The 18,123-nt window shown below is 55.3% G+C and overlaps 1 protein-coding gene across 10 annotated transcripts in view; it reads left to right on the forward strand.

Moving 5' to 3' along the window:
• Positions 1-15,779, forward strand: part of BCOR (BCL6 corepressor) — a 112,606-nt gene extending 96,827 nt beyond the window's left edge. For 8 of the 10 annotated variants that reach the window (XM_087859980.1, XM_087859982.1, XM_087859981.1 and 5 more), the window contains 9 exons: positions 4,200-4,460; positions 4,843-5,187; positions 5,817-6,142; positions 6,388-6,642; positions 10,836-11,002; positions 12,311-12,456; positions 12,916-12,993; positions 13,197-13,353; positions 14,593-15,779. In XM_087859980.1, coding sequence (XP_087716106.1) covers positions 4,200-4,460; positions 4,843-5,187; positions 5,817-6,142; positions 6,388-6,642; positions 10,836-11,002; positions 12,311-12,456; positions 12,916-12,993; positions 13,197-13,353; positions 14,593-14,884 — 2,027 coding nt within the window. In that variant the 3' untranslated portion in view covers positions 14,885-15,779. The remainder of the gene's footprint in view (positions 1-4,199; positions 4,461-4,842; positions 5,188-5,816; positions 6,143-6,387; positions 6,643-10,835; positions 11,003-12,310; positions 12,457-12,915; positions 12,994-13,196; positions 13,354-14,592) is intronic. The other 2 variants (XM_087859985.1, XM_087859986.1) reach the window with 1 other exon arrangement.
• The last annotated feature ends 2,344 nt before the right edge of the window (positions 15,780-18,123 follow it).

The raw sequence follows: 18,123 nt of genomic DNA on the forward strand, positions 1-18,123 counted from the left end.
GGTTTGTGGTTGGTCAAGAGGGGTACCCTAGAGGAACCGTTGTCCTTGCTGTCACCTCCTCATCTGGGGGACAGCAGGTGCTGGATCCATTCAGCTACTAATTAATGGGTCTTCTTGACCCTTTCTCCCTCATGTCTCATGCCCTGCTCCACACTGGCTCTTTCCTCCAGGGGTCCACGTGGCTGAGAGCCAGGCTGTGAGCACGTGGAAGCTAGGGGGGTGGGGGTAGCCAGGGGCTGTGAAGAGGGTAGAGGATGCCTTCCAGATGCCTTCCCTCTTCCAGGGTAGCCCTCCCCTCCCGCAGACCCTAGGAGCTTCTGAGATGGCGGGTGCTTCCTGCTTGGCCTCGGCTGGGCAGACATGGGTGCACATGGGTGCATCTCGTTGGGAGGGGCTGGCTTAAGAAGAGCGAATGAAGTCGGAAACAACGGTCAGGACTTTCATCTGCTGTTTATTTATTTTTTATTTTTTTTTAAAGATTTTATTTATTTATTCGACAGAGATAGAGACAGCCAGCGAGAGAGGGAACACAAGCAGGGGGAGTGGGAGAGGAAGAAGCAGGCTCCTAGCAGAGGAGCCTGATGTGGGGCTTGATCCCATAACGCTGGGATCACGCCCTGAGCCGAAGGCAGATGCTTAACCACTGTGCCACCAAGGCGCCCCTCATCTGCTGTTTATGGTAGTCGGGGTGGCCAGATTCAGTTTTTATTTTAGAAGTCCAGCCAATGCCTTAGGAGGCTTCGCAGACTTGGAAGCTTATCCATAGAGGAACCGTCAGTGGCATTTCGAAGGTGGGGAGGGACAAGGAGACTATTGGTCCCTTCCCCCGTGAACTGGGAGTGATGGTCTCCCTTGGCGGCCACTTGACTAGGGCAGAGCCAGGACCTGCTCCGTGGTGATGCCTGGGCAGGACCTGGAAGAAGTCTCAGTCAAAAGACTTGACGAAACTTCTCTGGGGCCGAGCACCTGCATGTTCGTAAACTGCGTCGAGTTTGGAACCCGAGGTTCCCCGTGCCCCTTTTGTAGAGGGCGTGAGTTTCCACAGGCTTAGCCTTTGCTGGAGGAGCTATAGTTCCGTGCAGAGGAGGGACTTTCCATCACGGGGACCCGCCCACCTTGTTTAGGGCTCACGGGGGCCTGGTCCCCCACAGTGGGGAGGGTGCTTGGCTGCCCCGGTGAGGCATTAATGTTGCCATGGCGATGTTTCTGTGAGGTGGCGCTATGGCACAACCATGGTAAGTTGTGGGATGTAGGCGCTGCGAGTCACGGGACCGCGCTGCAGAGAGCAAGTGTTAAGCCACGAACAACACAGCCACATTCACGGCTGCTTAGATCACGTGACCAAGAGCACATGCCTTCCCACTTGTAGAAGGGCTGAAAGTAGCAGCGATGGCGGCCCCGGGGGTTAGGACCCCTGTGTGTCTAGCTCTCTGTCTCCTTTGCTTTCAAGGGTAACCCCACGAGCTATGGCTAGAATAGCTTCGTCGCCGAGCTCTGGGTCAGGCGTGTGACATGGAGTCTCCCCCCTTAGCCGGTGGCCATGTGTCTCTTAGACAGTCATGGTGGGTGCTCTTCAGGAGTCTTTGTGGGGGGGGCCTTCACTGAGTCCAATTGGGATCTTTGCCCCGAGAGGCTCGGGAGTTGGGGAAAGGTTGGCGGGACCTAGTTTGGGGAAAGATCCTCTTGCAAAATAGGGATTCAGAAGGCAGCTCAGCTATGTTGCGTGGGCAGTGGTGATTTCATTGACCCGCGACTTGAGTCGCGGAAGGGTTCCTGGTAATGAGCCACAAGCGTTACATCGTGGGGTCCCTGGGACGCGGCAGGAGGGGATAGTCTGCCTGGAAGGTCAAGCACGGGAGCGCCCTCCCCTGCTGAGCGGGAGCAGCGGGCAAGGTGTGGCTTTGCTGCCTGTCTTGGTGGGTGAAGGGGCGCCCTCTGCCCTCAGGCAGCTTTTACCAGCTGGAGAGCCCGGAGGACACGGAGGGGAAGGGCTCTTGTCCGCGTGTTGGGGCGCTGTGGTGCAGCGAGGAACAGGGAGACGAGGTCTCCAGTCAGTCACTGCTTGCTGACCCCGCGAAAGGCCGGGAAGGTGGGGTCGAAATGCACCGCACGGTTGGAAGTTTGCAGCCAGGGTGAAGACCCCCGGAAAGCCGCCTCCTGGAGTAAGACGCGCCTCTTCAGACAAGTTGGGGCTGTTAACAGATAGAGGTGATTATGGGACCAGCAGTTAAAGTGTAAAATATGGAAGCGGAATCTTGGGATGGAGAGAGGTGTAAATGGATCAGGGCACATCTCAGGTGTGGACAGAGGCGGCCAGGGCCCCACGCAGCGTCCATCACCTCCCGGTTACCCCTGCTTTCAAATCACCTGCTTCAAGCCATCTTTCCTACCTGGGGTAGGGGGATGATGCATCCACTAAATTAACTTTAAAATTGTGCACTGATCCCCAGCGCCTCCCCTGGGGCTTGCTGGGAAGGCTGGCCGAGGCTGGCCAGAGACGTCAAATAGTGTTAACCAGGAGGGCTCATGTCTGAAAATTTCCTGTGGTGGGGCTAACATTCAAGCTAGTCTGACGGTCTTGGCATCCTTCCGTTCGTTAAAGTGATTTCTCCAGCCTTTTTCTTAGCTGGGCCCGGCCTGTGTTTATGAAGCCCACCCCCAGGACGCAGCTTGCGGTAATAGTCCCACTTTACAACTGAAGGGGGCCGAGTTGTAAAGTAGCGCTGTTACTGCCAGAGCAGTTAAGAGGGTCACAGAGCAGCAGGCACGCGCGAGGCGCAGCCTGCCCCCTTTGCTTGCCCGGGCCCAGCCCAGGCCGGCGGTCATCCCGGCTGCCCGCTGAGCTCTGTGTCGGGACGCTGCCGTGACAAGACCCACATGGTTGGGTCCTTCCACCATGGAGAGCACAGGCTAGCCAAGGCCAGGGAGAACCCCCCCCACACACACACACACCTGACCACCACTAACTGGTGGTGATGCCCCCAAGAAAAAGCCGATCAGGGAAGCAGCTGGGCTGGTCAGGAGCGGGAGTGATATTTGAAGTGGCCGGGGGTGGGATGGGTTGGGCACATGAAGAGTGTGTTTCTGGCATCGTCTAGGGATGGACTCGAGCAGTTCTGCTCAGTGTGACCGGAATACCCAGCCCCCACTCCTTAACATCGCAGGGATGCTTATGGAATTCTTTTGTGTATTAGAAGAAAGGTGACCCAGACCGTCGATGAGCCATTTCTTAGGCTAGAGCCGCAGCAGCGCGTGATGTCAAGCTGAGGCGATGTGAGGAAAGGTCCCGAGTCCATGCTCGGTCGAGCAGGAGGAGGCCACGTGGCATAGGGAGCGCTAGAGCAAGAGCAGCTCACCAGACCTGGCGCAACGGGACACACCTGACGGCAAAGGGGGCAGGGCCTGGGGTTTGGAATGTCCTCAGGTGCTTTCGTGTGAAGGAAGGCATGAAAGGAGTGCCAGGTGGGGTAACTGGCGGCCCCCTGGGTGTGCGTGGTGTCACCGAGGAGTTGGGGGGCTAACGTAAGCTTTTTCCCCTCCCCGGACGGGAGAAAGACACGGGGACACGTGGTAATCAGGTTGAGTTCTTCGAAATTGGCCTTGACCCTTGTGTGCACACCAGGAAGCCTCTCCTTTGGCTTCCCCGGGCTCCTCTTCCCGTCGCCCTTGGTCCCAGCTTCTCTGCCTGCCAACACTCCCCGCGCCAGCCCTCTTCACTGTCTCCCGGTTGACCCAAGGGGGCACGGATGCGATCCCTTCTGCAGATGACATGTAGGAGCTATTTGTTCTCTTTATTACAGAGCCTTCCTTTTATTTCAAAATAATGCCCTCAGCAAATGTTTCCCGAGAGAGTTCTTCGGTCAGCCCTGGCTTGGTTGGCTCTTGCCGCGGGGTCACCTGCCCCCTGTGGGAAAGGGCCCCAGGAGGGACCTAAGCCTCATCGAAGTTGCGGCGATGCCTCATCTTCCCAGTCTCCTCATGCCCCAACTAGAAGAAGGTAGAAGGAGAAAGTTGAGCGTCGTATGTCTCTGCTTTCTGCTTTACTTGCCGATGGGCTTTGTGCTTGGAGTGCGTGAGGCCCCCGGTCTTCCGGAGAAGGGTCTGTTGGTGGCAGGTTAGCACGGGCACGGAGGTCCTGCCTTCTCACGGTGACCTTTGAGCCTTCATTCCTTGTACTCCTGTCTCCCCGCGCGCCCCAGGCGAATACAGTGCTGGCAACAAGCACGATCCTTTTGAAGCTCCAGAGGACAAAGATCTTCCTGTGGAGAAATACTTCGTGGACAGGCAGCCCGTGAGCGAGCCACCCACTGACCAGGCGGCTGTGGACATGCCGCACAGCCCCACCCTCCGGCTGGACAGAAAGCGCAAAGTCTCAGGTGACAGCAGCCACACCGAGACAGCCACGGAAGAGCTGCCGGAGGACGCTCTGCTGAAAGCCAAGCGGAGACGAGTCTCGAAAGGTGAGCTTGGTCGGCTTCGGCTGCCTGCGCATGCGGCCCCAGGAGGACAGCCCCAAGCTGTGCTGCACCCCCTAGCCGCGGGGCGCCCCGGGGGAGTCCCTAGTGCCGAGCCGTGGAGGTCCCCCGTTCCCCCCCTCCCCCGCCCTGGAGCCCCGGGGAAGCCGCTCACGCCTCCCCTGTCCCCAAAGCCAGATGCAGGAGCTCGAGCCCAAAGATGGCCAAAGATGAATAAGTCCCCTCCCGAGAGACTTGGTGACCGGCTCAAGCAGAGGCAGTGACCACTCACTCCCCTTCCCTCCCCCACCCCTATTAGTGATGCATAAGACACTTTGTTCCCCCCCCAGGGGGCTTTTTGATTAATTTGTAGTTATTTCTCCATTAGATGACGGGCCTGAGAGGGAAATGACAAACAGTTCCTCTAACCACTTAGAAGAGCCACATTGTAGTGAGCTGACCAAGCTGAAGGTGTGCATTGAATTAACAGGGCTCCATCCTAAAAAGCAACGCCACTTGCTGCACCTTAGAGAACGCTGGGAGCAGCAGGTGTCGGCAGCAGAGAGCAAACCTGGCCGCCAGGGCAGGAAGGAAGTGACCCAGGCGCTTCAGCCTGAGGTAACCGCCCAGGGCAATAACAGCCCCGAAGAGAAACCCGGCAGGAAAAGGGCTGAGGCCAAAGGCAACAGAAGCTGGTCGGAGGAGTCCCTCAAATCCAGTGACAATGAACAAGGTACGCAGAGGCCGCCCTGCTCCTGGAGGGTGGGTCACCTGCCTTCCGTGGGGAAGGGCCCTGGGAGAGCCGAGCGCCAGAGAAACGGACGGACCAGGATGTGGCAGGCGGGGGTGCTTTCCTTCAAGGTCCTTCCAGCCTCCGCCCTTGCCTTGGGAATATACAGTGAGGGGCTCAGGAGGGAGCTTGTCTTCCTGGCTCCTGCTCTGGGCCCGGGCCTGGGCAGGAAGGGGAGGTCCGGGTGACCCCGTGGGGCTGGCCAGCACCCTCTGTCCAGCCTTAGCCTGTGTCCGCTCGCTTAGGTCCAGAGCACGCAGCCCCCGCGCCCCCCCCCTCCACGTGGGTGGGGGTGGGAGATCTGGAAGGGCTGGCTCCTGCCCTCCTGTCCCGGTCCTTTGAGGAAACTTGGGGCCGTTTGGCGTTTTGTGGGTTAACCTATTTGCCGTTTGAATGTGGGATAATTAAAATATTAATGCTTTGGAAACATAATTGGTATATCTTTAAAAACTGAAGCCGCTCCAGTGATCAGTGCTAACAATGGGCTTTTCTTTCCACACCGGCTACAACTGTGTAACGCCCGCTTCTTTTCCCCCTCCTTCCTTCCCGCCCGCCACCCCCTCCGGATTTAGGCTTGCCTGTGTTCTCCGGCTCTCCGCCCATGAAGAGCCTTTCATCCACCAATGCGAGCGGCAAAAAGCAGACTCAGCCAAGCTGCACGCCAGCCTCGAGGCCGCCTGCCAAACAGCAGAAAATTAAAGAAAGCCAGAAGACAGATGTGCTGTGCACAGACGAAGAAGAGGATTGCCAGGCTGCCTCCCTGCTGCAGAAATACACCGACAACAGCGAGAAACCATCCGGGAAGAGACTGTGCAAAACCAAGCATCTGATCCCTCAGGAGCCCAGGCAGGGCCTGTCGCTGACGGGGGACTACTATGTGGAGAACGCGGACGGCAAGGTACCTCTTGCCCCTCTGTTCCCCGCTGGGCTGGGGACAGAGCGTCCCTTTTCCCACGTTCCTCCCCGAACGTCACTCCTGCCCCCCTCACGAGGTCCCCTCCACACAAGCCCATCTTCTCCCCCAAAACAAAAGCCAAGGGAAAGGTCCTTCCTCTGCTCAGGTCTGTCACTCGGGGAGGAGGGCCGGAGAAGCCGGTGCGTGACGCCGGGCTTAACTGCGCGCTCCATCCGGTTTTGTGACAGGTGACCGTCCGGAGGTTCCGGAAGCGGCCTGAGCCCAGTTCCGACTATGATCTGTCACCAGCCAAGCAGGACCAGAAGCCCTTCGACCGTTTGCAACAGTTGCTACCAGCTTCCCAGTCCTCACAGCTGCCACGATCAAGCTCCCCTCCAGAGACCACCCAGTCGCGCCCGATGCCTCCAGAAGCACGGAGACTCATCGTCAACAAGAACGCGGGCGAGACCCTCTTGCAACGGGCCGCCAGGCTCGGCTACGAGGTGAGGGGCCTTGGGGGGTCCAGCGGGGTCCGGGCAGGGACTCGGAGCGCAGCCCCCTCCTCATCCGGGGCTGGGCCGGGTGTTCCAGCAGGATGTTTGCGTCCGCCCCACTCGCGCTCCCCGCTCCCGTCTCCTTGCTGGCGTGTTCAGTCGCCATGTGAAAAGAAAGGCCTCTGATGTTCACTTCGTGTTCAGGCAGGTAGCTGCTTCGGCACCCTCCAGTCTCGCTACTTATCTCTGATACAAAATCTGACATAACCCAGGGCTTGGCGACTGGGGGAATTTTAATGAGCCCTTGCGGATTCTGATTAGCAAGGGGGAGAGAAGTTATTAGCTCTATTTTGGGTTGCTTGTGCTGTTCCGGACAAAGTGGTGCCCCTGGTGGGAACGGGCGGGAGATGTCTGGGTAGGGGTTGGGGTTGGGGGGCAGACCTGAAGAGTTTTTTTGTCTGAGCGTGGGTTGGAGGGGGGGTGGCTGAGGGCTGCCGAGGGGGAGGGGGACGGGGACTCCGGCTGTGCCTAAGACTCACCGCCCCTCCCCCACCCTGCTCCTCTCCCAGACCTGCTCAGGCTGGAGTTGCCCTCTGAGAGATAGATTACCCCCTCTGCCCTGCGCGGCTCCCCCACCACACTTGTCAGATGAAATTGTGATGTAATAGCCCACAGGGCAAAGGCATTTTTTATGCTGGCATCAGCCCTCTGGGAGTTGAATGGTGGAAATAAAAGAGGACTCGGCAGGCTGAGTGTGCAGGTGTGGACGAGCGCCGCCGTGGCAGGGCCTGTGCTGGCCCGGAGTCCTGGCCCCCACACCCTGGCCAGCTCTGTGCTTCCGTCCACTGTGTGGGGGAGCCCTTCCTGGTGTGACCGCCTTGACCCCCAAGCCAGCCCCCCCCCCCATCTCCCCGGGCATGACTGCATAGGAAGCACCAGCGATTTCTTAGTTTGGGGGTAGTTTTGGGGATCCGTTAAATGTGCTATTGTTTGTACCAGCGTTCCTCTTCTGGATTGCCTGGAGAGAACTCTCTCGAATGATTTTTGGTTAGGGGAGGTGAAATCCCCGTGGCAGCCGGTTGGCTTCCCGCCAGCTGAGAGCTGCAGCACCTAGGATGACCAGGACGATACCATACCCGGTGCTGAGCTAGAGCCCGCGTGCCCGTGCCCCGCCTTCGCTCCTCTGCGCGTGATTGGTCCTCACTGAGAAAAGGGACCTGTGCTCCCGGCAGACGCTGGATGAGAGGAGGAACAGCAGGAGGGCAGGGCTCCCCGCCTCTCCTCTGATCTTGGCATTTCCAACAGTCTCCATTAGGGACCAAAGACCTTTGTTGGTCCTCTAGGGAAGCTTCCATTTTGGTTTTTGTGGAACCAGTGGGTCTGAGGCCTGGACCAAGGGGGCACTTACTCGACCTGTGTGCTTTTAAGCTACGTACCGGGCCTTTGATGGCACCTGAAGCCTTGGAAATGTTTATGTCAGGACAGCTGGGTTTTGTTTTGTTTTCCCCCTTCACACCTAAAGTTCAGTATGTAAGTTGCATAGACCGCCGGTGTGATGCTGAACTAGGATTTAACTAGGATTTCATTGGGCAGAATTTAAAATATTGGGAAGATGGCCAGTTGGATTCCCCAGTCTAAATCTTTGAAAACTGAAGGACAATCTGTTTAACCCCAAAAAGGCACGTTTCACGAAGGCATGGATTTGGGAGGGTCTTCCAAAGGTCAGTCTTTCCCACTGAGTTTCTGCTTAGCTGGAGATACTGTGTGTCGTAAAAAAGGCCATCGGAACTTTGTGTTGTGGTTATCTGGTCCTTAAGGTTCAGAAACACCCTCCGTGTTAAGTAGACCACTTGCGTGGCTGGAGACACTTGAAGCTTTCCCTCCCGATGAAAAGGCTTCTGTTTCTTAGGCTAAAATGCCAGTGTGCAACCACATGCTTGTGCGTTTAGTGGTGATGGTTAAATTTTCTATGAATTGAATAAATCATGTTTTTAAAAAAGTTAATGAGGCATTTAATTAATTAACAATGTCGGGTTTATGGCCTTTATGGTTACATTTTGCGGTTAATGGCATTCGGCTTATAGCCGCTTAACAGAGAATTGTCCAACGAAAACAGTGTAATTTTGTTTGGAAATGGGTGGGCTGCCCTTCCAACCCTCCCATTTCTAGTGTCAAAAATCAGCCAAGAACTGGGTCGGGTAGGCCGACTTGCCCAGCCTCGTTGCCATTATCTCTGTGGCTGACAGCAGTGGCCAGCAGCGAGGAGGGTGTAGTTCGTTAAGCCGGGTTGACCCTAACAGAGCGGGCCTCGCGGGACGCTCATCGCAGCTGGATTGCATCCCTCTCAAAGGGGCCCCCTTGGGCCCTCTGACTCTTCCCAGCTGACCAGGTGCTGGAAGACTTGAGCTAGTACTTGGTGTTCATCGCACTTGGGGCTTAACCTCTCTGGACCTCTGTTTCCCCAAGCGTGGAATGAGAACAGTACCACCTTCCCTTCCGGCTGTCCCGTAGCTTACTGTGGGGTAACAGGTGACATCCTCATTTGGGGAGACCGAGAAGGGCTATAAATAGCACAGTGCAGTTAGGGCAGCCCATGGCCGGCGAGTGCCTGCTGCCTTCTGCCTTCTGCCTCTCCTGCCGCCTTCCAGAAGAGAGTCGACTTACCCATCAGCTTGGCCATCCTTTCATCTCGAAGTACCCTCGAATCAGCCCAGTAGCGATGGAGGTTTCCAGGTGAAGGCCATGACTGTCAGAGCAAATAAACCCTGGGTTGATAGGACACCAGGCAGGCCGCCGGGACCCGGGTAAATTGATCCGCGCACAGCAGTCGGTGGCGCTTAGGCCTGATCCCAGAGCCACGTGACGAGGCCTCTCCCTGGCTGGGGCACACAACTCGTTAGCTTGCAGCCGTCCACCCGAGCCTGGAGTGAGGGCTGCCAAAAGAGCAGCAGCTTCATGCGGTATCCTGGATACCGGGGCTCAGGGCAGGTGGCCTGGGAGCCCAGAGGATTGTGGGCTTTCTGGCAGGTTGGGCTCCGAACGAAGAAACACATCTGTGGGCATTCCTTCTTTCTTCCTCCTTCAGTTTTGGAGGGGAGCTGCCGTGGTGACCTGAAGCCACAGGGCACCGATGGCCAGGTTTACCAGCATGCAGCATTAGGTTCACAGGGTGAGCATATGGAACATTCTAGTTAGCTCCCAAGTAAATGGTCACTTCTGATTGATGGGTCCCCGGAAGGGCACAGAAGGTTTGCCCACCTTACATCTGCGGGTGGCTGGAATGACCCCTGTTTGGGGTTTAACAGATGCGTTATTTCAAAGGTGTCACAGGGAGGTCTGCTCTGACCCCATCCAGCTCCCCCTCAGCAAGGAGACTGTGTGTAGGCTGGCCCCGCCTACCCCCAGCTCTGGGAACCTGACAGCTCTCTGCTGGGCATGACTTGTAGGAAAACAGTGTCGTGTGTTTTCCGGTGGCAAACGCTGTTCTATGTGTTGGAAAACTTTCTTAATCAAGGTAATAAAACATGGAATAAATTACTGCTCTGCTTACCGGGAGCGGTTCATATTAATATTTTAACACACCAAAGAAGTCAGATTAATAACAGTGATTCTAATGCAAACCGTTGACATAGAATATCTTCTGAGACGGTGGGGGGAAGGGTAGGCTTGTTTTATTTAGTTCTCCAGATGTGTAGGTTGCAGCGTGTGGTTTTTCGGATCCCTGTTATTAACTTAAGTAACTATGAAAATGTTACATATGGATCCGGCTCCCAGGGGGGTGGCGGAGGTGAAATAGACGTGGGGTTATCTGAAGCATTCTGTGTGCTTTCTCGATGTCAGACGTCGTGCAGAGAGAGCGCGTCTCTTGTTGTACCCTACTTACCCTGCAAGCGGGAGCGTGGGAGGACCTGGCTAACCTGACGCGCCATCCCTCCCTCTCTACGTGAAGGAATGTTCTCCCGGCTGATCTAATCTTTGTGCATTGGTCATCCACACTTTTATCTAGACTTGGGTTTCTCTCCACTGCCACTTACTGAATGGACCCATTGACTCCATTACACGTGCTCTTGCCACCTCCCCAGCAACCCCCTCCCCCCGCTCCCCGCCGCCTCCCCCGGGGGCACATGCCTCTGAGGTCAGCCGCGCAGGGTTCCTGGTGCAGCGGTCTGATGGCGTCCCCCTCTCCCCACCCCCGACCACAGGAGGTGGTCTTGTACTGCCTGGAGAACAAGATCTGTGACGTGAACCATCGAGACAACGCGGGTTACTGCGCCCTGCATGAGGCTTGTGCGAGGGGGTGGCTCAACATCGTGCGACACCTGCTCGAGTACGGCGCGGACGTCAACTGCAGTGCCCAGGACGGAACCAGGTTAGTGGTGGTGGCTCTCGGGGGCAGGGGGAAACCCCAGAAGGAAAGACGGGGAGAGGTAACCTAAGCGCATTGATGGCTGAGTCTTCTAGAGTGGAATTGAACAGACCTTTCTGGCAAACGTCAATAGAACATTTATAAAAATGACTAAGGTTGCCCTGGATAGAAGGCCCTGAAGAAGTCGGAGCCTGCGTGATAACTGAGGGTGTTGGCTTTTTTAAGACCTTGCACCCTTTGTCAGTATCTACGAAATCACCTTATTTAAAATACATGTGAATTGATAGTCTCAGGAATACAGACAGAGGGTCAGCGGCCACTGGCTCCGTAGGACCTGCCCTGTCCTTGACCTTGGGTCAGAGGCCCAGGTCGGAGTCAGCCCAAGCGTCTTTCCTGCTTGTGTGTGGGATGCAACCGGGAGGCGGGGCGGAGGGCTTTGCTGGCAGGCGTAAAATGAGCAAAACCGCAAGGTATTTGGTGTCTCATGGTTTCCGAGTAGTGTTCCCTCAGCATGGGACTGCGGGCAGCGTTCTGACCCCAGTGGACACGGGCGGGAAGATTCTGTACCCTCCTGAGAGCTCACCCCCCAGGGACTCTGCTTCGGGGCCAGAGGCGTGATCATCTGTCTCCAGGCTGCCGGAGCGCAGACTTCTGGAAAGGCTCCACTTTGCACCTAGTTTCCTTTTTAAAAAGGAGTAGGGGGGCGCCTGGGTGGCAGAGCGGTTAAGCGTCTGCCTTCGGCTCAGGGCGTGATCCCGGCGTTATGGGATCGAGCCCCACATCAGGCTCCTCTGCCAGGAGCCTGCTTCTTCCTCTCCAACTCCCCCTGCTTGTGTTCCCTCTCTCGCTGGCTGTCTCTATCTCTGTCGAATAAATAAAATAAAAAAAAATAATAATAAAATAAATAAATAAAAAGGAGTAGGATTTTTTTTTTTTTAAACGGTAGAACAGTTGCTTGGCATTTTGGCTTCCATAATGGTGTGATCCCCCCCCCCCCGCGCGCGCACCATAAATTCTTTTGTCCCCAGCCTGTGTCACTACTTAAGTTCATTGAAAATGGTCTCAGTTTAGCTTGAGTTTCCTCCTCGGGCCCTGGATTAAAACAGATTCGTATTTGAGAATTAGGCTTGAAATGGTCCTTTCACCTGTGTTGGAAAGGGTTACATGTAGAAATAACAAGAGTAGGTCATTGCTTGACCGTGGGCCGCTCCCGGTGCCTCCGTTCCCCTATCCGGAATGGCCGCGCACGCCTCCAGTTTTGCCCGTCGTCAGAGGCGAGCGCGGATTTAACCCCCCGCGCGTCTCTTCTAGACCTCTCCATGATGCCGTTGAGAACGATCACTTGGAAATTGTCCGCTTGCTCCTCTCCTATGGTGCTGACCCCACTCTGGCTACGTACTCAGGTAGAACCATCATGAAGATGACCCACAGCGAACTGATGGAGAAGTTTTTAACAGGTACGACAGAGTTCCAGAAATGGCCTTAGTCCAGCCATTTAGATGGCTTCTTCACTCCCGTCTGTCCGGGGCCTACCCCCTCACTTACGGGGTGCACCCTTCCTCACCTTATCTATGCTTGCTGGGGAAAGTTAGTCTGCCAGAGAAGGGCTACGTGATTCAGAGAAGAGATGCGCACTGTCTTCGCTCGCGAGGACCGAGAACATTCTTAGCTTGCCAGCCTAGCTTTTTTGGCGGGCCAGGGGCAGTAAGGGTGGTCCGTGGGTCAGGAAGGCGGGTGGACACGGGTAAGTAGGTTCTGGACCCTTGTGGCCGAGAGCAGGGTATTGGAAGTGCACCCGAGAGGGAGGGCTGTGGGCTAGACGGGAATCACACACCAGCCCCCACAGGGAAGTGCCCCCTACCGCGGCCAGTGTTTCATTCCTCCCCGCGGGGTTTATCTTGTTTTTCTCTCTCCAGATTATTTAAATGACCTACAGGGTCGCAGTGACGAAGACTCCAGTGGCTCTTGGGAGTTCTACGGTAGCTCTGTGTGCGGTGAGTACCTGTCCGTTCTCGTTCAGTGGCGAGTGAATGAGCGACAGAACATTTCTCTCGCGCGTGGGTGAGGGGTGGCGGGCGGCGGGTGCCGTAAGCAGGGCAGAGTTGGGCAAGACTTTCTAAAGAGTCCTCTTCTGACAACAGCGGGCCTCTCGCGGCAGCTTGCTGATCTCTTGTCCCTCTTGTTTGCCGTCCATTAGAACCAGATGATGAAAGCGGATATGATGTTTTAGCGAACCCCCCGGGACCGGAGGACCAGGATGACGACGACGAGGCCTACAGCGATGTGTTTGAATTTGAGTTTTCAGAAAGCCCCCTCTTACCGTGTTACAACATCCAAGTGTCCGTCGCTCAGGGGTGAGCATGGCTGTCACGTGCTTGAGGGAGGCTGAGCTGCTGGGGGGCCAGAGTTAGAGACCCCTTTTGGCAGATGGCGGCCGGGCGGGCAGGCGGGTGAATGAATCCTCAGTGGCCACGAACCACCCATCCTGCAGTAGATCCTTTCTGGAAAAGGTGTGGAGCGGAGGACAGGATGGTCTAACTGCCCTTATCAGGGACCGCCCGCTGCGTACCCCAGCCCCAGCCCAGAGGACATTGAATTCAGTGGCTGGAATTTCACAGAAGAGTCGGGGCAACTTAGATCCTTAGGTCACTGAACTTTTTCGGAAAGGGGTCCTCTTCAGGAGCCCCCCGCCATAGGCCACCGTAGGGACCTTTCACGGCACTTGAGGTCTCCTGGCCTGTGCTGGTGCACCCCCTTCTCGTGTGAGACTGAAAAGAATGGTATGTGGTATCTGGGCTCTGGAGTGTCGCCAGATTTGGTGAGACCCAGTCTTGCCCCCAGGGTTGGGCCATTGGGCTGCCGATGACCAATCCCTTGGAGGGGGTGTACCCCACAAGCTGGCGGGCTGTGTGTTGACACAGGTGTTTAAGGAGTAACCACCTCCTTGGGCTCCGAGGCCATAAGCATGTGGGCTGCTAGAGCGACACCGTAGTCGTAACAAGCCGCATACAGCGTGACCAGGCGCACGGAAGGAATGGAACACCTTCTTTCTCGGAGACGCGCCTCCCAGAGCACGGAGGCACGGGGCTGGAGCGTGGGGAAGGGAGTGCAAGGCGGCCAGCCCTCCGTGATGCTCGTGCTCCTTTCGGGAGGAGGGGACAGGACAGGACAGGAGAGACCAGGAGGTCTCCGGGAATGGCTCTCGGGCTGGGGCACAGGAGGCTTCCCACAGTGACAGCGGGGCACTCACCTTGGAGAGTGGTGACCCGAGCTGTGGCCACTGTTTGCCTGGCAGCCTCTGGCAGCACTGTGACACCCCGAGGTGAGGCTCCTTCCGAGGTACCGTCCCTGCTCCCGTCTGAGTCGGCCTGTCCTCTCTTGGCGGTCGATTAGCAAATCCAGACGGGTCCCACGTTGTCACCTCCGGAAGTAGCTCTCCTAGGGATGGTGAGACACCGGGCCGGGGCGGCAGTGTCCCAGCAGAAGTGACACCCCCCCCCTTCCCGGCCGGCCCATCGGCGTGGGGGTTCCGAGTACGGAGTGCATTCAGGTTGGCCCAGAAACCTCGAACCGCTCTCCTGTCTCGTCCGCAGGCCTCGAAACTGGCTGTTGCTTTCGGACGTGCTCAAGAAGCTGAAAATGTCCTCCCGCATCTTCCGCTGCAATTTCCCGAACGTGGAAATCGTCACCATCGCCGAGGCCGAATTTTACCGGCAAGTGTCGGCAAGTCTCTTGTTCTCCTGCTCCAAAGACCTGGAGGCCTTTAACCCCGAGAGCAAGGAGCTCTTAGATCTGGTGGAGTTCACCAGCGAGCTGCAGACTCTGCTGGGCTCGTCCATGGAGTGGCTGCACCCCAGCGACATGGTGTCGGACGACTACTGGTGAGCTCGCCGCGCCTGCCATGTACAGTGTGTCATAGTGTTAATCTTTGTGCATATGTGTCATAATACGACTATTTCTGTAAAGAAAGGACACTATTACATATGAAAATATCTCTTCTTTATATAAGAGAAACGACTCCAGTCAGAAGGACTTAGCAACATGTCGTGTTGTTCTGTTTTTTTGTTCTTGTTTTTTCCTTTTTAAACTTCTCAGTCAGTTTTTATGAAGTTGTTATAATGTTTCTTTACTTTTCAAATGCACACCTGCTTTTTGGGATATGTTCGTTTTTACCTGGAACATGAGTTTCTTTTCATTTCTTTTTTAAGGAAAAAAAAAAAATGAGGAAAAGGAGCTGGGACACTTGGACTCAGTGTCACACACAGCTCCCGTGACAGCGACCGCCACCGTTTCAGGTGTGGCCAGAGCCACGGGGTTGGTTTGGGGGCGTGAACTGGGTGAAGGCACTTGGCGATTGTTGTAACTTTATGTTTTGTTTACAGAGGACCTGCTCAGGCCAGGTCAGTGCTATTGGATATAATCCGGTAGCGTGTAATATAAATTCAAACCGTACCCACACACAACAACTAATTGTATGAAACTTTTATATCCTAATTTAAAAGCTGTGAAACTAGTTTTCACGCATCAAACCGGATTGTTTATATGTTTAAACATTTTATGCTCTTATTTAAAGAAGACTTTGAGCTATTTTTTTCTGTACCCTGTAAAATATTGAAAACTAACATCATATGTTGAGGTTGCTTGGAAATGTACATAAAAGTAAACTTTTCTGAACGGTGTGTTTATGTCTGAAACCTGTGCTCTAACTTTGTAAGTATTTATATTTTACAAACATTTTCTTAAAAGGCAATAAACCTGTTGAGGAAAGGAGAAAACTGAAGGATCTTGCGTCCTGTGTTTCCTACGACATTACCGTTGTCACAGATGCTTCTTGAAGTGATGCTGGTGGTCAGTCCCCTACAGAGGACTTCAGGGGAATTTATAGTCTCTGGAAACCAAAGCAGACAGAGCATTTCAGGGGAGTTAGACTCAGAACACGGTTTGGAGTCCTAGCCTAAAAGCTCAGTACATGTGCCTGTATTTTGATGTCTCTCAGATCCTTCTCGTCCCAGCTTTTATTCTTGGTGCCCGAGTACAGCCTTACATTGTCTTTGGCTGTGACCGATGGCGTTAACTCCATCCTGGCCGACCCTTCATCGTTAAGGAGTGATCCTTCCAGAAACCGAGGGGTCGCATCCCTTCTCCCTCCAGACCTCATGTTTTTTTGTTACTTCTTATGGTCCAGGCCTGTAGTTTTGACCACCCTGCCACTCTGCTGCTCTTCCCTTTCCAGCAGTATCCATGCTGGGTTTCTCTCAGTTGGCACTCAGTTTCTGTCCCACGTCCTTCTACGTCCTTCCTTCATTGCAGAGGCTGGAAAGCTGAGAGCTACTAGACTCTCTTGCAGCTAGGATCTCAGCGTCCCTTCAGTTTGGAGGGAGAGGCATCATCCTGCTCTGGTAGCTGCCGACAAGAGAGCTCACCGAGACATGTTGGCCGGTTGGAGTGACCAGACCAGCCTTCCAACATCGGGTCTTCAGAAGCAGTCGTGGCTGTGCAGCTGCTTTCTGATGCCTGGATGACAACCCTGGCAGATTGTTCTGGAACCCAGTGATCCCTCCCAAAGATTTTATAAGCATGTGATTCCTTGTATCAAATCCATTGGTGCTCACAATGCCCCAGGTGCTTTCTAGGCGTGCGTGGAACTTGGAGAACATGAAGGCGAAGTGGAGGGAAGGAGGGCTTGGGGGGCTGGGAGGAGCCCACGGAGATGATGTACTCGAGTGGGGTCTCGAAGCGTGCAAAGGGCAAGGTGGGCAGGCCTCAGCAGGAGGGACCGGCGAGGCGGAGCTGGGAAGGGGGACATCCAGTGCCGTCGGATAAGCCGGTGTGCAGAATGACAGCCCCTTGTTGGGGAAGACTTGGAGTACCTGTACATCCGGGATGTATCCTGAAGACAAAGGCAGCGAACAAGCGGTTTTGATCTATTAATGCTTCCAGTGAGAAAGAAATCCACCATACTTTTGGCTAACGGGGTTGGGGGGGGTGGCCAAAAAAAAAAAGTCATTTGTAAATAAATAAATAAATAAATAAATAAAAGTTGTTTTGAGCAGCACAAAAAAAGAAAGAAAACAATCATACGTTCCAGAAATACAGCCTCCTGTCCTCCATCCCCAGCCACCTTTTCCTCCCATCCCCCACTCCGGTATCAAAATGACTGGTAATCGTTTGCCAAATTCTTGTTTTTTAGGAAGTCCCAACAGCAGGTGAGAGTGGCAAAAAGGAAAAGGCAAACAGCAAGACCGGTCACCCAGACCCGCGGAAGTAATTTAAGCAAAAGAGGACGGGCGAGCCCAGACTACTGCAGGCAGCGAGGGGCTCCCGCGGGCCCACATTAAAGCAAAGAATGCCAGGGCGCGTGCCTCTTTGTATTTCTATTTGGGCGGGAGGCACAGGGAGGGCCTGAGCCCAGCTGAGGTTCCATCCCGAATGAAGGGCATTTCTATGAATGAAGCCAAGAAAACGGGTGGGAGCCCCAGGTCCAAGGGATGGACGGGGGAGCAATGAGCTTGGTTCAGGCAACACAGGAGGCGGTGGTTCCGGAGGAACATGACACCATAAAGATCGTGATGCCAACACATTGACCTCAGGTACAGGGGAGATGGCGTAGGCGTCCAAGCTCCCCTGTGGGAATCGAGGGGACATGGGTGTCGACCACATCACTCGGTGTAGACAGTGAAAACGCGGTGTAAGACACGGAGACCCCCGTGGCTGCGGTGAGATCACAGGGAGAGGGGGGCACTTGCTGCTTAGCTGGGGGGTTGGGGGTGGGGAGTGGCAGGGTGGTTCCTTCCACTTCTGAAGGTGTCTCTAAAGGTGTCCTGTCCTCCTCCTCCTGGCTGGACTGTGCTTGTGACCGCTGGAGCCGGAACAGCCACCTTTGACCCAGGAACGTGCGAGTCAAGCTCTCGGGGTGTTGGGCGGGGCCTGGGTCACTGAGGCCCTGGTGCAACAGGGCCACCACCCCAGCCCTGCCTGGCTTCTCTGTGGGAGACAAGGAAGTGATGATGTTGAGCCAGGTCACTGTTAATTTTTGAGTTTTTCTCCCACTGCGGCCAAATGTGATCTCATATGCTTACGACCGGTGCGAACTTGGGCGTGGTACTCTCAGCCTGGTTCTCTCG

This window comes from Ursus americanus, chromosome X, assembly GCF_024610735.1.
Source record: "Ursus americanus isolate L20-20 chromosome X, mUrsAme1.1.p, whole genome shotgun sequence".
NCBI lineage: Eukaryota > Metazoa > Chordata > Mammalia > Carnivora > Ursidae > Ursus > Ursus americanus.